This window comes from Ochotona curzoniae, unplaced genomic scaffold (assembly GCF_017591425.1).
Source record: "Ochotona curzoniae isolate NIBS_2020 unplaced genomic scaffold, NIBS_Ocur_1.0 contig_3332, whole genome shotgun sequence".
NCBI lineage: Eukaryota > Metazoa > Chordata > Mammalia > Lagomorpha > Ochotonidae > Ochotona > Ochotona curzoniae.
Window position 1 is genome coordinate 1,238,646 of NW_024465816.1, and position 24,230 is coordinate 1,262,875.

Sequence of the window (24,230 nt, forward strand, 5' to 3'; positions counted from 1 at the left end):
GGTTAGTGTCTTGACCCTGCCAGATGTGACCAGTCCACTATTTAACCACCCAATCAAGTAATGGTACCTAGCCCTGCCAGATAGGTCCCCATCCATAGCTTTGGTGTGGACTGGTGTGTGGCAGTCAGTGATGCTCTATGCTAACAGCCCATCTCAGGATTCCTAATTTGGTTGGTGAATCAGTCTGGCCCAAATAGATCTTATGGACATTCCCCTCCAAACCATCAGGTCTTAGTCCCCACACTTGCCTGAAAGTTTCATAACCCTGTTACTGGGAATCACCCAGAATTCATGTCTTACCTACACTAAAGCTGGCCTTATTCGGGGTTGTTCCTAACAGGCAATTTCATATCCTAGAAATCCCAGAGTTTGCTGCTGGGTGGCCGGCAGGCAGAGCCTGGTACCACTTGGTGCACTGTCCCCCCGAAGCCAAGGATTCGGTCACTGCCTTTTGGCGGTGGCTTTGGCCTGAGTCCCCAGCCTTGGATCAGGCCCAGCAGAGGCACCCCGCACAGCTGCAACACTGCAGGGAGCTGCAAGCCGCCCCCACCCCAAGACCTGTACCCCTCCCAGACTCATCCTGGTGCAAGGTGTTGGTGACAGGCCGTGTCCCATAAGTTTTGCTATATTGTGTTGATGCCTTTATTTGTTGCAAGCAATTTTTTTATTTCCTCTCTAACCCACTGCTCACTAGTAACATATTATTCAGTCTCCATGTGTTTGCAAGTCTTCCTTGGTGTTTTAACTTCTTGGTCTCTGGCTTCACTCTTTGATGACCTGAGAATATGCATGGTATAATTTCAGTTTTTAAAAATTTGCTGATGCTTTTTTTGTGGCCTATAACATGGTCAATTTTGGAGAAGGTTCCATGCACTGATGAATGCAAAGTGTATTCTCTTTAGGATGAGAGGTTCGATAGATGTCAACTAAGTCCATTTGCTCTAGAGTTGGGTTGAGTTCTGTTGTTTCTTTGCTGAGTTTCTATCTCTTTGATTTGTCCATTTATGTTAATGGGGTATCAATACCTCCCACTGATTGTATTGGAGTCTGTTTCCCCTTTTAAATCCATTACTGTTTGTTTCTGGTAGTTAGATGTCTTGACATTTGGTGCATATACATTGATTATGGTGACCTCTTCTTGCTGAATGGATCCTTTGATCATTATGTGGTGTCCTTCTTCATCTCTTCTGATATTCTTCACATCAAAGTGACCGAGTCCTTCCCTTAAATCTGATATAAGAATGGCTACACCTGCACGTTTTCCCTTACCATTCACTTGGAATATCTTTCCATCTGTTCACTTTCAGTTTCCTCTGATCTTTGTTGGTGAGATGTGTCTCCGGTAAGCAGCAGATAAATGGGTTTTGTTTTTAGATCCAGTCCTCTAATGTATGGTGTTTGACTGATGAGTTTAAGCCATTTACATTCAGAATTATTATAGATACTGAGCAGTTTGATCCTGTCATTTTAGTGATGGGTTGCTCTTCAAGTGAGTTCTTCAAGTTAGCCTTTTAGTGGAATGTCCTCCACATTGCTTTGGTTTTTGGTAGCTGCTATTCCTTTTTTTTCTTACATGGGAACATCTTAGAGTATTATTTGTAGGGCAGGTTTAGAAGAGGCAAATTCTTGAATTTTTCTTTATTGTGAAAAACTTTTACTTCATTTTCAAAGACAAAGGAGAGCTTTGCAGGATACGTTATTCTGGGCTGAAAATTGTTCTCTTTTGGAATCTGGAATGTGTCTCTCATTTTCTCCTGACCTATAGAGATTCATGCAGGAAGTTCTGGTGAGTTTGATTGGGATTCCTCTATAGGTCACTCGATTTTTTTTTTCTACATGCACATTTAAGGATTTACTCTTTTTGTTCAGTTGAAGAGAACTTGATTATCATGTGTTGTGGTGAAGTTCATTTTTGATCAACCCCATAGGGAGTTCTGTGGCCCTTCTGTATATTGTTTCCCAATTCTTTCTCCAGATTAGGGAAGTTTTTATTTATTATTTCATTGAATACACCTTTAATCCCAATTTCTTTCTGTGGCTTCTGGAACTCCTATAACTCTTGTGTTGGGCCTTTTAATCATATTTTTAAATTTTTGGATACATTTTCTAGCTTTATCCAGCTCTGCTTCCAGCTTTTTGTTTCTTCATGGTGACAGAAAATATCTTCCAAATCTGAAGTTCTTTCTTCTGCTTCATTCATTCTATTTTTGATACTCTTCACTGTTTTCTTAATTTGCTCCACTGTGTTCTTAATTTCTGATATATCACCCTTGACTTGATTCATTGCTGCTATTTCCTGTATAACATATTCCTTAAATTCTTTGAACTCTTATATGTGCTTCTCATTGTTGATCTGAAGCTTTATAATGAGTTTTCTGAATTCTGTGTCCCCCATTTTTTCAATCTCTTTCTTAGTTAACTCTGAGGGTGGTCGAGGCTTTTGCTCCTTTGATGGAGAATCTTTAGTAACATTCATAGTGCTGTTGTCTTTTCTCTTTTGTCATTGCCATTCTGGTTGGTGGATTCTTATCCTTAGTGCAGATTTCTAAGATGTATTATCTACAGATCTACAAGTTGATTTTTTGTTTAATCAGTGCCCTGGATTAGGAAAGTGCCAGTTGTCCTGAATATTTGCTTTGTCGACAGCACTGACCTCATCTACCTCTGATGGCCAATGTCTGAATGCCTCCTGGAGTTATTTTGGGTGGAGTTGGTAGTGTGCCTTGATGGAACTATTTTTTCCTGCGGAGCCTGTGTAGTGCTCTAAGATGGAGGTAATTTTGTTCCCAGCTTAGCTCTTGGGGAGCTCAGCTGTCCTCCCTTCGGTCTAACAGTGCCTGTTCCCACAACACTGACATCAAATTTAGCGAATGCGCAGTTTACCACTGCTGCTCCTGCTGTTTGTCAATGCTCTGAGCCCTTGCCTCTCTGTGCAAGATGGCTCCTGTAGGGGCACCAACAGAGATCTGGAGCTGTCTGCTGTCAGCTCCAGAACTGCACAGACCCTGCACCTGCAAAGCTTGTACTGCTTTCTCTGTGGGCTCAGGTCAGTGTAATTAGCTAGAAACAAGCCCACTCTGGGCCTTCACTTGAAATCCACACTTGCTGCCCCACTACACAATATGGCACCCAGTGGGGCGTTGCTGGAGAATTGGGACTGCTGGCTTTCAGCTCCAAGGACACACAGACCCTACAAGGAGCAAAGCTGGTGCTGCCCACCCTGTTGGATTAATTCCGTGTAATCAGCCAGAAACCAGCCCACTCTGGGTTGTTCTGTCAAGCGTGTACTCTGCTTTTCCACCCAAGATGGTGCCCAGAGCCCCCTGAGTTTTCTCCGCTCATGCCTGGCCAAGGTATTTAGTGAGATTGGCAGGTCTCAAACTGCATTCACCTCCCAAGCTCTCCACACAAACCCAACCTCCCACCTGGCTGCCACAGAGCCGAGCAGAGGCCACTGCTGGCTGTCTGGTTGGTGCTGGAGCCTGGATCATTGGAGTCTGAATTGCCACTTGCTGACCACTGGGGCGTTTTTCTGTCCACTGCAATACTGCTCTGCCACTGCCGCAGCTTAGCTGTGTCGGGGTTCTTCAAGTATTCCCCTGCCTACTCTCTGACCCCTATATTTCCCTGTAATCTGCTTTTTGTGTTTCATCCTGTCTAAAGACCAAAGTGTCCTTACCCTATGCCATCATCTTTGGATTTTTATTTCTTCCTTATTTATAAAAGAGAGCTCTTTCCTGAATAAAATATCCTAGCTGGGAAATTTCAAGAATATATTCTATCATTTTATTCATTCTTGCAAAATTTCTGTGGAGACACATGATGTCAATCTAAGGGAATTTCCATAAAAGTGGCCTGATGTTTTTCTAGTACAGATTTTAGAATTCTATTGTGTTGCAGTTTAACAAGTATGTATGTATGTATTATTTAATTATTTGGTGAACAGAGCAACAGAAAGAGGCAGGGAGAGGGGAAGATATTTTCCCCTTCAGGGTTTCATTCCTCAAATGACCACAAGATCCGGGTGTGGGCCAGCCCAAAGCTAGGAGCCAGGAACTCTATTCTGATACCCTACATGGGTGACAGGGTCCCAAGTTCTGGGACCATCTTTTGGTGCCTTCCCAGGTGTATTAACAGGAGATTGGTTTGAAAGCAGAATGGCCAGGACCGCAGTTGCCATTCTAACAGGAGATGCTCGGCATCACTGTCAGTTGTCAGGTTTGCCAACCACCAGGGAAAGAAAAGCCTCGATTAGCTGTCCACACAGGATCTTTATTGGGGCAAAATCTATTTTTGGGGCCTTTTCTCCATGCAATGGAGAGGCAGAGATAAAGCTGAGAGCTGTGGAGATGTAAAGACAAGGACAAAAGAGGCGTGCGAAGGCAGCTTTTATACCCCTCCTGATGCGGAAGCGAGAGCAGGTGCCACTCTGGTCCTTATTAGGAGAGGAAATGCTGGCTCAAGCTGGTCATAGGTCTGCCAGTGCTCTACTGCCCCTGCAGGATTTGGTCTGAGGTCTGATTGACATGTCCAATCCCACGCAAACTCTGCCCACCTCCATAACCATGGAAACCTTCATCAGTTACTTACATTGTTGCACCACAAAGCCTGCCCTCCTGCCTCCTATCAGAAATCTGACTTTAATGTGCCATAGTGAGGATTTTTCTAGTGTTTTGTTTGGCTGCTTTGGAACTCTTAAAGACTTATTTATTTATTTTTATTACAAAGTCAGATATACAGAGAGGAGGAGAGACAGAGAGGAAGATCTTCCATTCAATGATTCACTCCTCAAGTGAGCGCCAACAGCCGGTACTGTGCCGATCTGAAGCTGGGAACCCGGAACCTCTTCTGGGTCTCCCACGCGGGTGCAGGGTCCCAAACCTTTGGGCCGTCCTCGACTGCTTTCCCAGGCCACAAGCAGGAAGCTGGATGGGAAGTGGAGCTGCTGGGATTAGAACCGGCGCCAATATGGGATCCCAGTTCAAGGCGAGGACTTTAGCTGCTAGGCCATGCTGCTGGGCCCTGCTTTGGAACTCTTATTTTTGAATATCCCTATTCTCTAGGTTATGTTCTGTTTTGTTTTTTTTTTGTTTTGTTTTTGTTTTTTTCTTTGGGGATGATTAAAATTAAAATACATTTGTTTGATAGTGTTTTTAAGTTGTGGAGGCTGTGTTCTTTTTTTTACTTATTTGGTATCCAGGAGACTTATTTTCATGTTCAGCTTTTCCTATTTGGTTTATTTTTTTGGGATTTCAGCTATACTTTTTATTTGACTTACTGAGTTCTTCATCTGCAAGGATGCTGTATGGTATTTTTTTTTTAAGATCCCTTTTATGTGTTTCTCATTCATAATGTGCTAAGATTTCCTAATTTCCTTTAATTGTTTTCTCTGAAGCACTATTTTGATGTGTCATTGTATTCCTTTTGAGGTGTTGTATTATCTCGAGGGTCTTCTATTCAGCAGGCCCTGAGACCACCAAGGGAGGCAGCAGTGCTCCTTTGCAGCAGAAACACTGGAGACAAACTGATGGTGAGGGATGTCTGTTTGAAAGAAGTCACAAGTTTGTATAGGATAGGGAAAGGGGGCAGGCAAAAGGGTGGTCCTGACAGTACTTCCACCCAACAACAACGTTGTGACAGGTTAGTAGGTATGTCTCTCTTCCACTGACGTTAAAGGCCATGAAGCACAGGAAGCTCTGTCTAAGGGCAAACTCATTACCTGCTGACAAACAAGGTGAAGTTAGCATTTGACTTCGTAGAATTGTTTACTAAGGAAATCCTAGCACAGTTTGCTAAAGAGGCAGGGAAGAGACTGGGTTGCAGCCCATCATTCTTGCTGCATGCCTACTGAATAAGCCATGTTGGGGTCTAGGTTGCTGTCAGTGGTTTCAACAGGCACACAGTGTACCTATGGCCTCCCACGTGGACTAGGCAAGCAGAGATCCAGGGGCAATCTCCCATAGCATTACATTGCTTTTCCATATTTCTTACATTCCTAGGTTGATACATATCCATCTAGCATAGCAGTTGTTTCTATTTTTAACAAACAGCTTTCATGCTCAAAGCCTTTTCCCCCTGAAGCTGAATTGCCAAGTTCAATTTGATTTTAGCTCCATCTGAAGTGTAGTCTACCCTCTGTAGTCAGTGGTATTATGATAGGGAAGTGGGGGGCTACTCTCATTCCCAACATGGATGTGCAAGCCTTGGTGACACCCAAGGGCAGGGACAGTCCTGAGCCCATGCCTTGAGTGATCATAGGTATCTGCCTGTCAATGCCAAACCAGACTGGAACCACAGTGCCAGCTTGGAAGGTGATGACACTGCTCTCGGCAGTGGGGTGCATTGACAGAGGAGAAGGGAAGAATTGAAAATGGAAACAATTTCACAGAGCAAGCACTCTTGCTTCTAAGATTCTGAAACCAGGGTCCTCCCTCCTATCATGAGCCTGATTTAGGTAGTGCAGACAATTCTTGGGCTAAGATGATGGTGGTCACAGTTGCCCCTAAATTTACTTGTCTTTCTGAGGCTGTGGTCCTTCTGGTTGGTGTGGTAGTATTGGGCAACAGGAATGGAGATATTTGAGACTTCTCTCCCTTGGGTAGCATGGATTCCAATAGTGATTTCTTTCATAAGATTATATGACACTTGGGGTCTGGTGTTGTGATGTAGTGGATAAAGCCACCACCTACAATGCAGGCATTTCATTTCAGTGCCAGACTGTGTCCCTACTGCTGCATTTCTGAGCTGTCTCCCTGGGACAGCAAGAGAAGATGGCCCAAGTACTTGGGCTCCTGCTACTCATGTGGAAAACTTGGAAGAAGCTCCTTGCTCAGGGTTCAGCCTAGTCCATCCCAAGTAATTGTGGCTATCTGGAGAGTGAAACAGAATGGATAATCTCTCTGTATATCTGTGATTTTAAAATGAATCAAAAGATTTTTTTTTCTAAAAAAAAGGTTAACACTGCTTACAACCTGTGCTTTGGTAGTTGGGGAAAGACAGTGTAAGTTCCTTCTCAAGCAGAGCTGTACAGTTCAGTTAGCTCTGTATTCTTTAGTGAGTTCCCTTGCTGGACTCCAAGCTCTAATGACTGTAGATCCCCTTTTCCAGCTCTATGTGTCCTGCAGAATACTTGTATCTGCTTTGTTCTGTTCTAATGTTCTCTTGGACACAGAACTTTCTTTTTTTAAAAAAAGATTGATTTATCTTTATACTTAAGTCAGACTTACAGAAAGAAGGACATACAGAGAGAAAGATCTTCCATTTGCTGGTTCACTCTCCAAGTGGCTGCAACGGCTAGAGCTGAGCCAATCTGAAACCAGGAGCCAAGAGCTTCGAAGTCTCCCATATGCATATAGAGGCCCAAGGCTTTGGGCCATCCTCCACTGCTTTTCCAGGCCAGAAGCAGGGAGCTGGATGGAAAATGGAGCAGCCGGTATGTAAACTGGAACCCATATGTGATCCTACTGTGTGCAAGGTAGGAATTTAGCTACTGAGACATTGTGCTAGGCCCTGGAACTCAACTTTCAATGCAGTTATTTACTTGTTTAGTTCTTTTTGGGGGAGAAGGAGATGAATGCTGGACATGTCTATTTAGCCATGTTGGCAAAGCTGAGCTTTTGTTATAGATGCAAAGAGAAGAGAGGTTGGAAATAGTAGAGAGCAAGATGGTATTTTGTACTTGTCTAAGGGACTCCTAGAATTCTGAGGTGGGTGCTTTAGTTCTCGGGAGCTAGAATTAGCATACAACATTGTGGAGAGTTTAGATCTGCTGGGTCTTTCTTTTAGAAAAGTTAAAATAAGTCAATATGAAAATTTTGAAATTCATGTAGCTGTTCACAGTAATACTCATTTTCTATGAACTTAGTACCTCTCCTATCAACCACGCCCCAGCTACTCTGCGCACCTGTGTGTTGCCCTTCATCACACTCCTCACCACCTGACAGGTGGAAGTCTGATTGCTGGCACTCAAATGTAAGCTCCAGAACAGTGCCTTGCCAGGGCCAGGCAGCACATTTATACCAAGCAGAGAAACCATGTCAGTTCATGACAGATATCCAAGCACCTGAGATGTTTAAAGATGAACTTTTGTGGGACGGGGCTGATGCGATAGCCCAGCGGCTAAAATCTTTGCCTGTATGCTCTGGGATCCCATATGGGTACCAGTTCATGTCCTGGCTGTTCCACTTCTCATCCAGCTTCCTGCTTGTGTCCTTGGAAAGTAGTAGAGAATGGTACTAAGCCTTGGGACCCTGAGCCTGCTTTAGCTGCAGCCATTGTGGCCACTTGGGGAGTGAATCAGTGGACAGAAGATCTTTCCCTCTGTCTCTCCTTCTCTGTATGTCTGCCCTTCCAATAAAAATGAGTAAATGCTTTAAAATAGATTTGAATTTTTTTGAGATATAATCAACATACTATAAAATTCACCTCTGAGCTTGCATTTTAGGTTGTTTAAGCAAGTGTTTGGAGCAAATTGAAATTACTGATATATGTATGTGTGTGTGTGTGTGTGTATCTTTCGTAGGTACTCTGATTCTTTCTAGAATTCTGTGATTCACTGTTTGTTAGGACGTAGATTCTGAAATGCCCTAAAACCTGACTTTGTGCGTGGCTGCACACTACGCTAAGAAACACTATTTTGCAGTTGTCTTAATAATTTTCTTAACATTCTATTCCATGGGTGGGACTGAAACATTTTTTTAAAAAGATTTATTCTCTTATTTATATATTTTTTTATTGGAAAGGCGGATATACAGAGAGGAGAGACAGAGAGGAAGATCTTCCGTCCGATGATTCACTCCCTAAGTGAGCACAACGGCCAATGTTATGCCAATCCGAAGCCAGGAGACTCTTCCGGGTCTCTCACGCGGGTGCAGGGTCCCAAAGCTTTGGGCCGTCCTTGACTGCTTTCCCGGACCACAGGCAGGGAGCTGGAAGGGAAGCGGGGCTGCTGGGATCGAACCGGCGCCCATATGGGATCCCGGGCGTTCAGGGCGAGGACCTTAACCACTGCGCCACTGCGCCGGGCCCATGAAACATTTTGATGTTTCTGAAATACAAGGTTGTATTTTGAAATTTTGGAGATTGTAATTGTCATCAACTCATGTGTAAATCACGAAGCACCTTTCTGGATTGCTTTACCTCACAGTGAATGAGCAACGCTATCACCTTCTCATGATAAAAAGTGCTGAGATACATGGTGACATTTCACTTTGTTTTTGAAATCATTGTTGGATGTCTATTCTCTCCCTTGGTTCCTCTGCTTTTCTGTATCCCTGGGGAAGGCAGTGAAAGTTAATCTTTTAGCAGCAGGGTCGCTGCACAACAGCCAAGGAAATCAGTGGATCTAAAGTCATTGCTGGGCTCTGCTGGGACTGGGTTGCAGTCTCTGTTTTTCCTCTTGGAGTCATGAGTGATGTAAATATATGGAGGAACACTAGGAGAAGCCTTTCATATTACAATAATTCTTTTAAAAATCTTTACTACCTTGGAGCCAGCACCATGCCATATCGGATTAAACCTCCTCCTGCTATGCCAGCATACTGCATGGACACCGGTTCAAGGCCCAGCCGTTCTACTTCCAATCCAGCTCTCTGGTAATAACCTGGGAAAGCAGCAGAGGATGGCTCAGATGCTTTCGTTTGATTTCATTGATTCATCCATTGATTCATTCTCCAAATGGCCACAAAAGTCAAGGCTGGGCCAAGCCAAAGTTTAGGAGCCAGGAGTTTCTTCCAGGTCTGCCATGTGGGTGCCCAGCCATTTAGTCTGTCATCTGCTGCTTTCCCACTTGCAGCAGAGGGAGCTGGATCAGAAGTGGAGGAGCCAGGATTGAAACCAGGTGGCCTATTTGGATGTTAGCAGTGCAGGTACAGACTTTAACTAACTGAGCCACAACATCCACCCCACTTTTTTTTTTTTAACTAAGTATCATGATTCATGATTGGTTAAGTAGGCATGGTGGAAGACTCAGTCATGGTTGGTCACTTCATTCTGTAGTTTCCAATAAAACACAGAGTTGGCTATTGTTACCCAGAGAAACCTAGATTTTCAGGTATTTTTCAGAGATTATTCAGTTGTCTTCTGCAATAGTGAATATCTTTCAGAAAAGCTGAAAATGTCATTAGAAGAATGTTTACAGCAATCCAGACAGTTACTAAAATCTATTAATATTTGCTTCTATGGCAACTTAAAGACATCCTAGATCAGACACTGTGCTACAGGATACTGTGGAAAGTTGCTACTGATGACTCAATAATTTTATGTTAGTAACGGAAGGTACATTTGTTAGTCCAAGTAAAACACGAATGATAAGATAGTAAAAATCCAATCACATATGTTGATGGCCCTATTTTTCTTAGTGGGGTAGATAGGTGATCATGACAGAAGCAAAGTTCTATCATTTCCTGCTCATTATAGAGTCAATTTCAGTACTTAGGGCTGGATAATCTAATGATATTTTATTGCCCCATGGAGCCCTCATTCTTCTTATTTGTATTTGTTGGCTTACCAAGAAAACTGAAGGTCATGATTCTTGTTGCCTACCTCCAAAGAGTTCAAACTTGGTTCAGCCTTCACAGGGCCATGTACCATGGGTGTCATTATAGGATACACATAGAAGCACCTTTTGCAGTTTCCACTGTGGCAGCCCACATGTAAAAACATAAATGAATGCCATTCAGAAATAAAATCCATGGTCAACATGTATTTTGTCACTTTTTTTAGTCTAAAGAAAGTTCTGAATAGAATATCAATCAAGATTACATCACAAAAACTTTAAATGTATTTACAGAGTGAATAAGTTACATAGATAAACTCTGACTATGTTTTGGATGTGTAACAGGTTCACATGCACACATCTAACACTTGACAGCATTAAGTTTAAGGAGAAAACTAACAATGGCCTTTTACATATATTACAAATAAAATATGACATTCTTAAAAAACAAAGTGACAACTTATATTTTGCCTTTAGATTCTACTCCTGACTATCCAAATGGATATTAAAATATGCATGCATGACAGATAAAAAGACTTGGAAATCATAATGCAAAGAATTTTCTCTACAAAATGGCAAAGTGAATTAAAATTAACACTCATTGATCTGTAGTATAAATATGCTCATAAAAGCAACCTTCTTGTAAAAAGCAGCCACGATCCTTAAAAAGAGTCTATCTGGATCATTTTTGGTGCAGAGATCCAGCGCCTTCAGAAACAGTAGCCTAGCAACATGAGAAAAGGTACTTCACAGCAGCTCCATTTAGGTACAGTAATTGTATTCAAATAACAGTGTGCATTAAATTGTAATTCATTTACAATTCCCTTTTCGAATATACAGGCTGTCAGCTTTAGACCATCTTAAATGTCTTCAGTGGCCAGCTTCATTCTGCCTGCCCCATTCTCAGAACAGCACAAAAAGGAAAAACAAAAAAGGAAATAAAAAAAGCAAAAAAAAAAAAAAGCAAAGACTGTACAAATTTTAGAATATAAAATTTTTTAAGTGAAGAAAACACTGCACTTTTGCCAATCTAAAATTCTTTTCTAGAAAGGAAGTTATTGTTCAGTGTAGTCGGCTTTGGTATGCAATGGAAGTCACTTTTTCAGTAGTGAGTTGCATTTGCTCAGTGAAATAACACATTTGCGCCACACAGCATGACGGATGGAGTCTGTCTCGGGATATCCTATGCTACCTTGGTTCCTAGAGTATTGCTACATATTGGAAGTTCTGCCATCTTCTTTAGAAAAAGTCCGACAGGTAACAAGAGGGAGAACAGTCCGTCCAAGCCTTGTGAAGACTGAGAAGACACTGAATGACGTCGCCCCAGCATGGCAGCACCGCCAGCCTGGAACCCATGGGGGACGGGAAGCTCCTGTCAGAGACTAGTGCCGGAAACACTGGAGTCTGGAAGAAAAGTTGTGAGGACACGGTAACTCTGGGCCCTGCGAATCATGTCCCGGATCTCCATGTTCAGTTCCATCAGCTTGGTGCATATTTCAGTCAGGCTCTGGTTAGACCCCACCAGTGCATAAGTACCCGTCTGTCCTAGAGTTTGGTGACGGAAATAAATATTCAGTAGTGTCTGGACCTCATCATCAGAACTGCTTCCAAAGATGTCGTTGGGCCACAGACTTCTGCAGTCAAAAATAAAATAGCACATGTTAGAGACATTGTTTATCACACAGCTAGGAGTTTACGAGTGTTCATTAGTATAAGATTAATTTTTCACAAAAAAAGTTTTACTGAGGCAATATAGAATTGTGCAAGTACTGCTATAATCAGTGTCAGAATGTTGCATATTACTGATTTTGAAAACATCAAAAGTATAAGAAATGCAGAATGGAGTCTAATATTCTTTAAATATGACCTTATACTAATAGCATTTTGGTTACACTTCTTTGAATTCCAATGAATGTGAATGTGATTTAAAAATATTGTTGTGAAACCTTAAAGAGGGTATGTTCAGGTAGTCATTACAAATTATACAGGGATATACTTTGAAGTGCCGCAGCATTTTATGGATGGCATATGGCCAGAATTGACCACAATATTTCAAACGGGTACATTTTGAATGCCAAGTGTTTTTGGCATGTCAATGGTAAAGACCTGAGAAAAGCCATAAAAAATATACAGACATGCTTTCTGTGGCGAGTTAGCTTCCAGGCATGACACACACATGATGAGATGTGCATTTCCCGAAACCATCTCTAAAAGAAACAGTAGAGTGACCTGCATTCCCTGATTTGCCGTAGAGCTTTGCCAAGTTCGTTGTTCTTGAGGCATTCCAGCATGGACTGGATGGCTGCCTCAGTGGATGTGAAAGTTGGCTCAGACCATGCTCCTTCTATGTAGAGAGGATCAGCAGCAATGGCAGCAGTGGCCTCCTTCAGGTTTCGCTTTAGATCACTCAGTTCCCTGGACATATTCAGCAACTGTTGAAGGAAAAAAAGATATCATTTTTACTTCTTACTGCATTTGGACACAGGCTTATTTTATGTCTCAAAAGAAATGTACTCAGTGGGTCCATAAACATATACACATGGGGCCCGGCGGCATGGCCCTAGCAGCTAAACTCCTCACCTTGAACCTGCCACAATCCCATATGGGCGCTGGTTCTAATCCCAGCAGCCCCACTTCCCATCCAGCTCCCTGCTTGTGGCCCGGGAAAGCAGTTGAGGACGGCCCAAAGCTTTGGGACCCTGCACCTGTTGTGGGAGACCTGGAGGAAGTTCCTGGATCCTGGCTTCAGATTGGCACAGTACCGGCTGTTGCGCTCACTTGGGGAGTAAATCATTGGACGGAAGATCTTCCTCTCTGTCTCTCCTCCTCTCTGTACATCTGCCTTTCCAATAAATAAATAAATAAATCTTTTTTTTAAAAAAAAACATACACACGGTACATAACACATAATGAAGTGCTCTAGGATCATACCCCAATTGCTGTTTTGTGTATGGGTATTTGAGGTTTATAACATGCTATAATGGGATATAGATAATAAAATGATTAGTAAAACAGATACACATATCTGCCAGCTCACCATAATTTTTCCTTTTGTGTATGTCTGTGTCAAGAGCAACTAAAATTAATTTTAAAATGCTGAAAATAAATTAGTTTTATTAACTTTAGTTATCAAGCACTACATTCAATCTCTACACATTCTACATATTTGTTGTTTTGTATCTATTTGACCTATGTAGCCCCATTTTCCTCTTCCCCGACATTGGATTTCCTGATCCTCCCTCTCCAAGTCCCTCTTGACAAATGATCTCCACAAGTTAACACTCTGTGCCTTCTAGCATTCTCTGTCCCTTTTAATAGTGCATATATAAGTGAGAGCCTACATTTCTGTGTCTAGATTATTTTGCTAAGTACAATGTCCTATAGATTCCACCTATGTTGTGACAAATGGCATTTTTTTTTTAAAGCAATTCTAGAACTTGAACTCGATGGTCTGGTTTCCAAATCCTTGTTCTTTTTTTGTTTAAAGATTTGTTATTGGAAAGTCAGGTAGACAGAGGAGGAAGGACAGAGATCTTTTGTCTATTGATTCACTCTGCAAGCAGCCACAATGGCCCAAGCTGAGCCGATCTGAAGCCAGCAGCCTTTTGGCTCTCCCACGCAGGTGCAGTGTCCCAAGGCTTTGGGCCATCCTTCACTGCCTTAAGGGCTAAGTAATATTCCACGGCATAAGAGTTCTTTATTGAGTTTTAGAAATCAGACTTGAAATAGGTTTGTTGTGTTGGATAAATTTTTAAATCTGTATATATATGAGCTCTCCACAAAGTCCATGGAGATGTTTGTTATGAAAGAACTGCATAATTTCATTCTTTTTTACACCAAAATAAACTTTCAATTCTATATCTGTGAACTTTTTTCAATGGTCATTGGGGGGATATGTATAAATTATACACGGCACATTCTACTTATCCATTCATTCGTTAATGGACATAATTATGGTTATTTCTGTATTTTTGGCTATTGTGAAAAAATGGCAAAGAACATGAGGCAGCAGCTACCTTTAAGAAGTGATGATTTCATTTCCTATGGCTACAAAGCCAGTAGATTGACTGCTGCCTTGTATGATCAGGTCATTTCAAGTTTTAAAGAAACTTCCATACTGTTTTCCTTAATGGCTATGCCAATCCATATTCTCTCAAAACTATCTTTTGGTTTTCTTTTTCTTCAACATTCGTTGTGTGCTAATATTGTCATCCCTTGCCTATCTGATAAGTCATTTATGGGTGTCTGGTCATATCTCACTTTTTGCATTTTCCTGAATATTAGTCATGTTAAGTACCTTTCCACATACCTCATTTGTGTTGGTTATTTTTATATCTTTATCAGAGAAATATCTGTTCCAGTCTCTTGATCCTGTTTTAATAGTTTTGGGTTTTTTTTTTTCCTGCTAATAATATAAGAGCTGAAATTTCCAATATAAACCCTCTGTCAGATATTTAGTTTGTTAATATTTTTCCCTAGTTGGTAGGTTGCCTTTCTGTTTTTGCTTGTTTCCTTTGCTGTGAATAATCTTTTTAATTTGATGTAGAACTATTTGTTTTGCCCCTGAATCCTGAGCTTTTGTGTAATACTTAAAAGTCGTTACAAAGGCTAACACTGTAGAGCTTTTACCGTTTTCTTCCACGAGTTACGATCTTTGTGTGTGGTTTAAGAGTACAGTTTCCCTCTTTTGTATGTGGAAAACCATTTTTTGTAGTGCCACACATTGAAGTGATTTGTTTTTTCTCACGGCTGTGTTTAACATGAGCTGACCATATATGCTTGAACTAAATTCTCAGCTCTCTCTTCTGTCTGTCGACCTATATTTTTGTTTGTATGCAAATACTTTACTGTTTTGATGACTCTAGCTTTGAAATAACTTTAAACCAGTAAGTGTGAGACTTCCAGCCTGTTTTTCTTTGTTATCATTGGTTTAGCTGTTCAAGTTTTATGTGTGTGTTAGTGGTGTCCCTGTTTTGCTCTGGTTATTTTTTGATATTTTCATAAACCATTTTTAACATTGTTTACAAAATGAGAGGGATGCATACCCATTTGGTTTCTGATTAGGGTGGGGAGGGGTTGAGTTATGGAGGAAGGAGGGTGGGGCAAATGCTTCAGTTTTCTTCTGTGTATTCTTTGGTATTTTCAAGAATTATTTTTTTCTACTTTGAGTTTCATTGGAATTTTGATGGATTATGTTAAATTTATATATTTCTTTGGGTCATATGGCTATTTTAATCATGTAAATATTTCCCATTCATAAATAGAAGTTTCCATTTGTATCTTTGATTTATCAAAAATTTTGGTGTACAAGTATTTTTACCTCTGAGATTAAACTTATTCATAGGTATTTGTGTTTGATACTCATAATTTAAAAAAACTCCCAGTCTTTTATCTAGGTCATTATTTGTATATAAAAGAGTATGTTTGCATATTGGTTCTGTATTCTGCAACTTTCTGTAACAATTTTTGAAATATGTATGTATATATTTGTGATATATATATTATGTGATATATATTTGTGATACGTATAGATCACTAACAATTTCATATATACACACACACACATATATACATGTATACATGATCATGTCATCTGCAAATAGAGATAATTACTTCTTCCTTTCCAGCCTGGATTCTTGTGTTTCTTGTTTGCTTGCTAGTACCTCTAGTGCTGTCTCAACAGAAATAGTAAGAATGGGCATTAGTGCTTTAATTGCGTCATCAGAAAAGCTCCCAGTCATTCCCATAGATTATTGCATTCGTGGGATTTTCATAAATGGTTTTTCTTATGCTGAGTAACTTGAATTCTATATCTGAATTACTAACAGCCTTTACTCAAGAAAGGATGTAAAGCCTTCCAAGTGCTGACTCTGTCAACTGAGATGATCCTGTGTTTTCCTTTACTGATGTGATGTATTATTTTAATTGATCCTTGTATGTTCAATCAGCCTTGCATGTCCAGGATAAGGTCTACATGGTCATGATGCATATTGTGATGGATAGGCTGGACTGTGGCTGATATTTTATTGATTCTTCAGGAGCTTGTTATTTAAACGTTTGTGAATTATGATTCCTTCTGTGATTTCTAGTATTCTTCCATTTTTAATTAAGGAAAGGTACGAGATAATGATTGGCATATTCTTGATGTCATAAGACCTATTATGTGGGCTAACATCTGATCTGTTCTGAAGAATGACCTTTGAGAGTTAACATTCTATGTTTGTTCAGTCCATTTTGTCTACTTTAGTGCAAGTCCAGTGTTTCCTTAATTTTCTCTCTGAACCATTATTGTTGGAAGTGGGTACAGAATTTTCCTGCTATTATGTGGGTCTCTATTTTGTTCATCATGCCCATCAATATTACCTTTCATATTTGGTTGGGTACATATGTAGTTACTGCATTCTATTGATAAATTGACCCATTTGTCATTAGACAATGACCTTGTCTCTTCTGACAGTTGACAGTTGTTGACTTGAAACCTATTTACGTGTGACTATTCGTTCTCTTGTTACTTTTTCATGGAAGGTCTTTCATCCCTTCACTTTAACTCCATGTATGTCCGAGGGCCAAAATAAGCCAGCGTAGATAGATTTTTCAAAACTCAGCCACTCTATGTCTTTTGATTGCAGTTTAACCTATTTATGTTCAAAATAATAACTTATTATTGACAAGACTTCTGCCAATTTTCTTTTCTCCCCACCTCCTTCCCCCAGTAGATCTCTATTCCTTTCATCTTTCTGTCTACCCTTGTGGCTTGGTCATTTTCCATAATCCTATGCCATGGTTTCTTCTTTCCCATTTGTGTAGCTGTTGAAACTATTTTTGCTTCATGATTACCACAGAGCTTAATAAAACATCTTGTAGTTATAATGGACTGTTTTAAGTTGCTAATAACTAGACTTTTACCCTCCCTCTATTTTTATTTACTTTCACAAGTTGTATCTTCATATACTGTGATTGCATTAGCAACTAATTGTTGCTATAGATACTTTAGAATATTTTGACTTTTAGCCCTTATACTAAGGATTTGAAAGATTTATACCATTGCACTAATCGAATATTCTGAATTTTGTTAGTGGATTTATGTGCACCAGTGAGTTTTACATTTTAATGTGTTTCCATGATTATATTGTCCTTTTTTAAAACTTCCTTTTTCTTTTTTTTTAAGATTTATTTTTATTGGAAAGTCAGATATACAGAGAGGAAGAGAGACAGAGAGGAAGATCTTCATCCAACGAGTCACTCCCTTAGTGGCCACAACTTCTGGGGCTGAGCCAATCTGAAGCGAGGAGCCTGGAGTCTTTTCCAGGTCTCCCACATGGGTACAGGGTCCCAAAGCTTTGGGCCATCCTCGACTGCTTTCCCAGGCCACAAGCAGGGAGCTGGATGGGAAGCTGGGCTGCCGGGATTAGAACCGGTGCCCATATGGGATTGTGGCATGTGCAAGGTGAGGACGTTAGCTGCTAGGCTACCATGCTGGGCCCAGCTTTTTATTTTCTAAATGATGAATTATCTCTTGTCTGGGAAAGTCATTATTCCTCCTTCACTTCTGAAGGAGAGCTTTGCTTAGAATAGCAGTCTTGGCTACATTTCTGTTATTGTTTGTTTCAAAGCTCTGTTCCTACATCCTACCCTGTAAGGCTTTTGCTGAGAAATAATGGTGATTACTTGCTGGTCACTTGACATTTTACTTGTGATGCTTTTAACATTGTTTGTGTTTTTCACTTGTATTATAAAGAATCTTGATGAAGATCTCTCTGGGTTAAGGTCTTACTGCGGACCTTTGGATCTACAAGTCCCCATCTGTCCCAAGACTTGGGACATTTACCACATTTATAAGTTCTTGGCTCCTTTGTCTTTTCCACCTCTCAACCTCGCATAATGTGAATGTTTATTTAATGTCCAATAAATCCAATAAGTTTTATTCAGTATTTTTAAAAAATTTTTTAAAAATTTTCTTCTGTTATTTCAAAAGACATGTGTTCAAGTTCAGAATTTTTTTCTGCATGCTCTAGTTTGCTGTTGAAATTCTTAACTGTGATTTTACTTTAATCCCAGGTTTCTTCCCTGCCTAAGATCCGTTGGTTCTTAAAGGATATATATCTCTGTTGAATTTTGTGTTCAGAGCTTTGATAATTTTACTAGTTTCATGACTTAGAGGATCCCTATTTTCTATATCTTGCTGTTTTCCTTAATACTATTTTGCATTTCTTTTCAGGCAGTCTGTAAGTTTACTTTGCCAGGAAGATCTGTTACTTTGCCAGGGGGATTGTATTCCTTTGGTGGTATGTTTCCTTGGTTTTTCATAGTTATTTTTTTGTGTCCCTGTATGTATGTTTGTTAGAACAACTTTTTCCAATATTAAGGAGTGGCTTTCATAGAGAAAGATTTTCCCTTGCAGATAGGTCCCAGGGTGTCAGCTGGATAGAATTTATTGGCTCTGGTTCTGGATGGATGAAGTAGGACAATCTCCTTGTAGCTTTGTTAGTTGTAGTAAACACAGCAAGGACTGCAGATGATCTAGCCTGAGTTTGTGGCAGTGATGGGGAAAGTTAGGTTGTTGGGTTCTCTGTAGATAGGGCTGTGGGTATCTCTCATTATTTATAATAATACTGGGGAGGTATAGCTGAGGGGATGCCTCTTGGTGTCAGGTGTGACACAAGCCACAGGCAGCCAGACGATTTCTGTGTTATAGAATATAGTTGGTAGCAGTGGCTGTGGAATGGTCCCAGTTCTAGGCTTTCAGTGCACTACTGAACTACCATGGCACAGATGATGTACATGCAGTTTGGCTTCCTCAGGCATGGGTTAACAGAGTTCCCCCACAAAGTAGAGGACTGTGACTCTTACTCCCTAAGGGACAAGGGATGTAGCTGATTTCTATCCCTGTGGTTATGGCAGAGCATTCCATGACTTTGGGAGGGAAGTAACAGCCCCAGAACTCTCGTGTGCCAGAGAGCAGGGCACAATTACAAATTAGGTTCCAGACCCAACAGTGCAGAGGTAATTTGGGCACCAGGAGAGAAGATACTACACAGTAGACTTTGGACCCTGGAGTTGAAGGACATAACAGTGGTCCAGGTTTAATGAAGCCAGGTGCAGAAAGACTCAGGAGTGGTGGGCTACCACAATGCCTTGGGCTCCAGGCAACAAAGAATGGTACAAGTTGGCTGTACTTCAGAGGGAGATGGGGAACCTCAGCAGCTCATATGCTGGAAGGCTGGTAGAGATCCAGGGATGTGTGCTATGGCTGTTGGACTCAAAGGAGAGGGAGATATTAAAACTGTTTCCCTGATGGCCAGGTGCCACATTGGCTCAGACATCAGGATTGCAGCTGCTCCTCTGGCCCATAAGTTCCAATTCTCCAGGGGGTTGAAGTGGCAAGGCCACTTGAATGTAGTTTTTTTTTTTTTTAAACCAGTCTACCTGGTCCCTGAGAGCCTAGGCACTTGGTTCATGGGTACTCTATGGATTTAGAGCCCCAAATTCCTAGGGTTGGTTCAGTTGGTTCAGTTCCCAAGGGGGCACAGCTGCTGTACTGTCTCGGGTGCAGCTTCTCTGCTGGACCAGAGCACATGAACACAAGGTACCCTGTGGGCTCTGACAAAGATCTAGTTCCCTGACACCGAGGAACCAGGCTGCTGCAGGTTCTCAGAAGGCACTCTGCTCTGTTGGCCTAGCTGTGGTTTCTCTGATGGGCCAGCGTGCACCATTTCTGAGGAGCAGATCATCTTGAGAAACTAGGTGCTACAATGGCACCTGCTTGCCTCCGCGGATTGGTTTAAGCACTGCAAGGACATTGCTGCTTTGCTGACTCTAATGTGGATTGTCTGCTGGACTGGAATGCCTGGGCCCACTGAGGCAGGGCATTGCTTGAGCAAAGGGTCATAGCTGCTTTACTGGCTATAGGCTTTAAGTCGCTGGTGGTGGGGTGCAGGACCAACTGGAAGGGGAGGATGAATGCTTCCTGTACAGCTTGTTTCCAGAGGGAAGGGAGAGAGAGCACTCCACCTGGCTGGGAAAGTGTCCTCAGATGTGTGGAGTATGGGGTGATGATGGCAGACACCTCAGCTTCAACATGATGCTGTATAGTAGCATCTTGGGTCATACAAAGGTGAGATACAATGGGGACTCCTCCCCTAGAGTGTTGTAGCCATGGGCACTCCAGGAAGCTTCTCCTGAAACTGGGCTCAGGGCCTGTGAGGTCTGTAGGATTTTTCCAGTAGGGAAGATAGGCAGTAATGGGAAAGGAGAGCTATGGGCCCTCCTGATGACCTTTATTCCACAGTGGGAAGTCTCTGTTCGTTCTCAATTAGTCCTGACTGGCTAGACAGAGTGATGAGGTTTCTCCCTCCCTTCCCTGTACAATCAGTCAGAGCTTTTGTTTCATACAGTTCTCGCTCTGGTCACTATAGCAGGAGTAGAGTAGTGTGTTCATAATTCTGTGTGTATACTTACAGGAGGAGTGGAGGGAGACAAGGGTCAGATACCTGTAGAATAAGACATCTTGCTCTATTTTTTTTTAAATCATGGAAAATGGCATGAGTTTGTCATCTGAGCCAAACAGACCCTAAGAATTCTGTTGCTACTTGCTTAGAAGAGTAAGAAGATGTAGCTTTGTTTTGATCATATTTGCAAATAATGGGTATCAACCTGTTAGTAGAGCAAAATTTCTGGAAGAGCCCCTCAAAAAGAGAGACGGCAGATACCTCTTGTGAAGAAGGTATTTAAGGGAAGGTTCTTCTGTCTGCATTCCTTTCTTAGACAGGGAGATTTCTCAAGATCCATCCTCATCCCACTCTTCTCCATGAAATAGTCTCATGAACTCCTGGCAGGTGATGAGGAGGACAATATCTATACCTTTAGTTCAGATCTCTCCCTTAGCCTTCAATCTCACTCATAACTACCTGGAAGAGGCCAATCATCATGAAACAGACTATTTTCTAGGTAGGAGGCTTGACTGACCACCTGATGTATATTATTTCCATTCTTTTTACATCTTTGTCCTAGCTGTGGCAATCCGCTGGTAATCCGGTTCCTCTGAGGTGGAATCTGAGTGTTGTTCTTGACCCATCCTTCTCCCTTATGTCAGCTGCATTGATCTTTTACTCTAAGAACTTGCCATTTCCTTCCTCCTCTTCGTACCTAGCATTTCTGTCAGAATCTTCTATCTGAACTATTACGGAAGCCTTATAAATAGGGTCTAGATCTTACCAGATCCACTCCACAAAGCAGTTACAGAGATCTGTCTAGGGTATTCTAAAGTGCAGCATCTTGCATAACCTCACTTTTGCCTCTTTGTCCTGCCTTAATTCATTGCTCCTTTTTGGTTTGCATTTTATATTCTAATAGTATTACATTGATTATAGCTCTCTTTTAGTTCTTTTCTTCCTTCCTGCCTCCCTGTGCCTCTCCCTCTCCTTCTCTTTCCTTTACTCCATCCCGCCCCCCCCCCCACTTTTTTTTAACCACCATGTCTATGTCCAGGCTGTTTATTACTTGACTGTTGCTTTGCAACCTCCACATGATCTCTAGAACTAGAACTCCTCTTTCAAGATTCTGTTCAGGGGAGATATCCATCCAAAAAATTTCCTATTTCAACTTTTCTCATCCCTCTGCAATTTAGGTACTCATCTTTTGCACTTTCGTGATATCCAATGAATAATGCCATTATTTCATTTCCACTTCGACTTACTGGAAAATTTGGCTTTCTTGGAAGCAAGATATTTAAATTATTTTACTTTTTACATTAAAAGATATTATGTCCTGTGATTGAATAAAACTTCACATAGCATATAGATATTTCCTTCTTCAGTGTAAGGGCAGGTATGAAAAGCTAAATGTAAAGAAGAAAAACCATAATGCAAGGAATTCTTTTCAAATAAGGATCACTCAGTGAGATTCAAGCAAGTGGAGGAAGGTACTCACATTCTGCTCTCAGCTATGAATGTTGAAGTCTCCACACTTCACCCTATCCCAGACATTTAAAAAATGTAAAACCTAGAATAGCAGTAAATGAGACTTGTGCTTCAACAAAATAGTTTTGTGGGAATAAAATCATGTGGCAGTTATAAATGGTGTCTGGAGTGGAGAATAACAAAAACCAGTAATGATTTTAGTGTCAGAATCCAGAATTGGGAAGTGCACAAACTCACCTCTGGCATGGAGCTAACTTCATGCACCTGGCCAATGAGCTTACAGTAGGACTGAAAAAGCAACAGCAGCTGGAAGTGTAGCTTGTAGAGTCTCTGGCACAGTTCCAATTGCTAAAGAGAAAATTGGCATGAGAAGTTATTAAAGGAGCAGGGTCATTCTTGAATCAGGAAAACCTCATTGGAGGCAAGCAAACTTTTCTTAAAATTAAGGAAACCTCACTAGCTGTAATCATTCCAAAGAAAAGAGAGAAACAAAATCCAGTCCACAAATGCCATCAAGACATACACAGTATAACATAGAGTGTAATAGCCTATATGATGAAAAATGACTATATGGAGAAGAGCAATATTTATAAAAGGACTGAGTGAGCCTCCAAATTTTCAGTCCATTTGCCAAGTAAATATATGCAAATTACGGTGGTAGAGTGGTTGTCTTAATTTTCTAAAGAACTAAATTATTTTTAAAAACAAATGTCTTATTTATAAAAATCCTTGTAGCTCTAGCTGTTGGATTTTTAAATTCAGTCAGTGCTTGGGCAATTACTGTGTTGCAGTTCCAGTTGCCATGTATGGTACAGACACTTATAAAGTCTGTGTTAATACCAGCTTACAGTTCTTTAAAGCAGTGTGTCATTCCTACTGATGAGGCTTCTGCTCAACAGTCCATTAAACATTTCTTAAGTTAAAGACATATAGAAAGAGATCAGATACAGTTAAAAAATGAAATCGATAAGATATCCAAGAGATTAGGTGGAGGAATATTAAAATAAAATCCTTCAAAAGGATCCTTGAGCCAAGTGTTTCTGTTGTATGGATTATGTGTGTTAGGAGGAGAAAACGATTTTGAGTAACCCAGCATCAGTGATCTTGCTACCCTTTTAGCTCTCTCTTAGTTCTAAGGATGAGTTAGCTCCAAGGCAGCAGATGGGATTCTGTGAAAGAACAGACTTCACCAGATCGACTTCTGTGGCTCAACAGTCACAAGTGAAAGTGGGTTAGATGTATGGTTTAAACTAAACACTTCACTGTTCGTGTGGGGTTAAGTAAGGATAAACAGGCTTTTCTTTAAGTAGACTGCAAATAGATTATAAATAACTCATCTCAGAATTAAGAGCATCTAGTGCGACTTAAAATTGTTCCCCAAATCAGTTTAACCAAAGATGTCATAAGAATTTAAGTTTTAGGAAGGATATTCTATTGCTACTATTAACTGACGTTTGATTCTGATTTTAAATTACTAGAATTTATGCTAAGACCATCCTGAATGTAGTTTCCTTTCTCAGTACTGGTAACCAGCCCTAGTCTGATGAAGTTGCTGTACTCATTAACCCAATCTTGGTGTTTTGTTGTTTTAATGAAACATTTTATTATTATTTAAACTTCTTTATGGAAAATCTGGAATAAAAGAACTGCCAGGGACTTGCAAATAAAAATGGTTTAAAAACAATGTTGTCTAAACAATTTAAGGGAAACCTAGCTATGAAAACTCTGACTTTCCTAAGTGCCAAATAATGGTAGTCATTACTCAGAATATTCCACTGATAATGAGAATTCATAGCAATTTAGGTTTCTGCCATGGG

General features: G+C 40.8%; 1 protein-coding gene across 3 annotated transcripts in view; it reads right to left on the bottom strand.

Annotated features, from left to right (window-relative positions):
* Positions 1–10,682: 10,682 nt before the first annotated feature.
* Positions 10,683–24,230, bottom strand: part of FRY (FRY microtubule binding protein) — a 432,396-nt gene continuing 418,848 nt past the window's right edge. For all 3 annotated transcript variants that reach the window (XM_040979819.1, XM_040979817.1, XM_040979818.1), the window contains 3 exons: positions 22,651–22,761; positions 12,725–12,927; positions 10,683–12,129 (listed from right to left, as the gene is read on the bottom strand). In XM_040979819.1, coding sequence (XP_040835753.1) covers positions 11,871–12,129; positions 12,725–12,927; positions 22,651–22,761 — 573 coding nt within the window. In that variant the 3' untranslated portion in view covers positions 10,683–11,870. The remainder of the gene's footprint in view (positions 12,130–12,724; positions 12,928–22,650; positions 22,762–24,230) is intronic.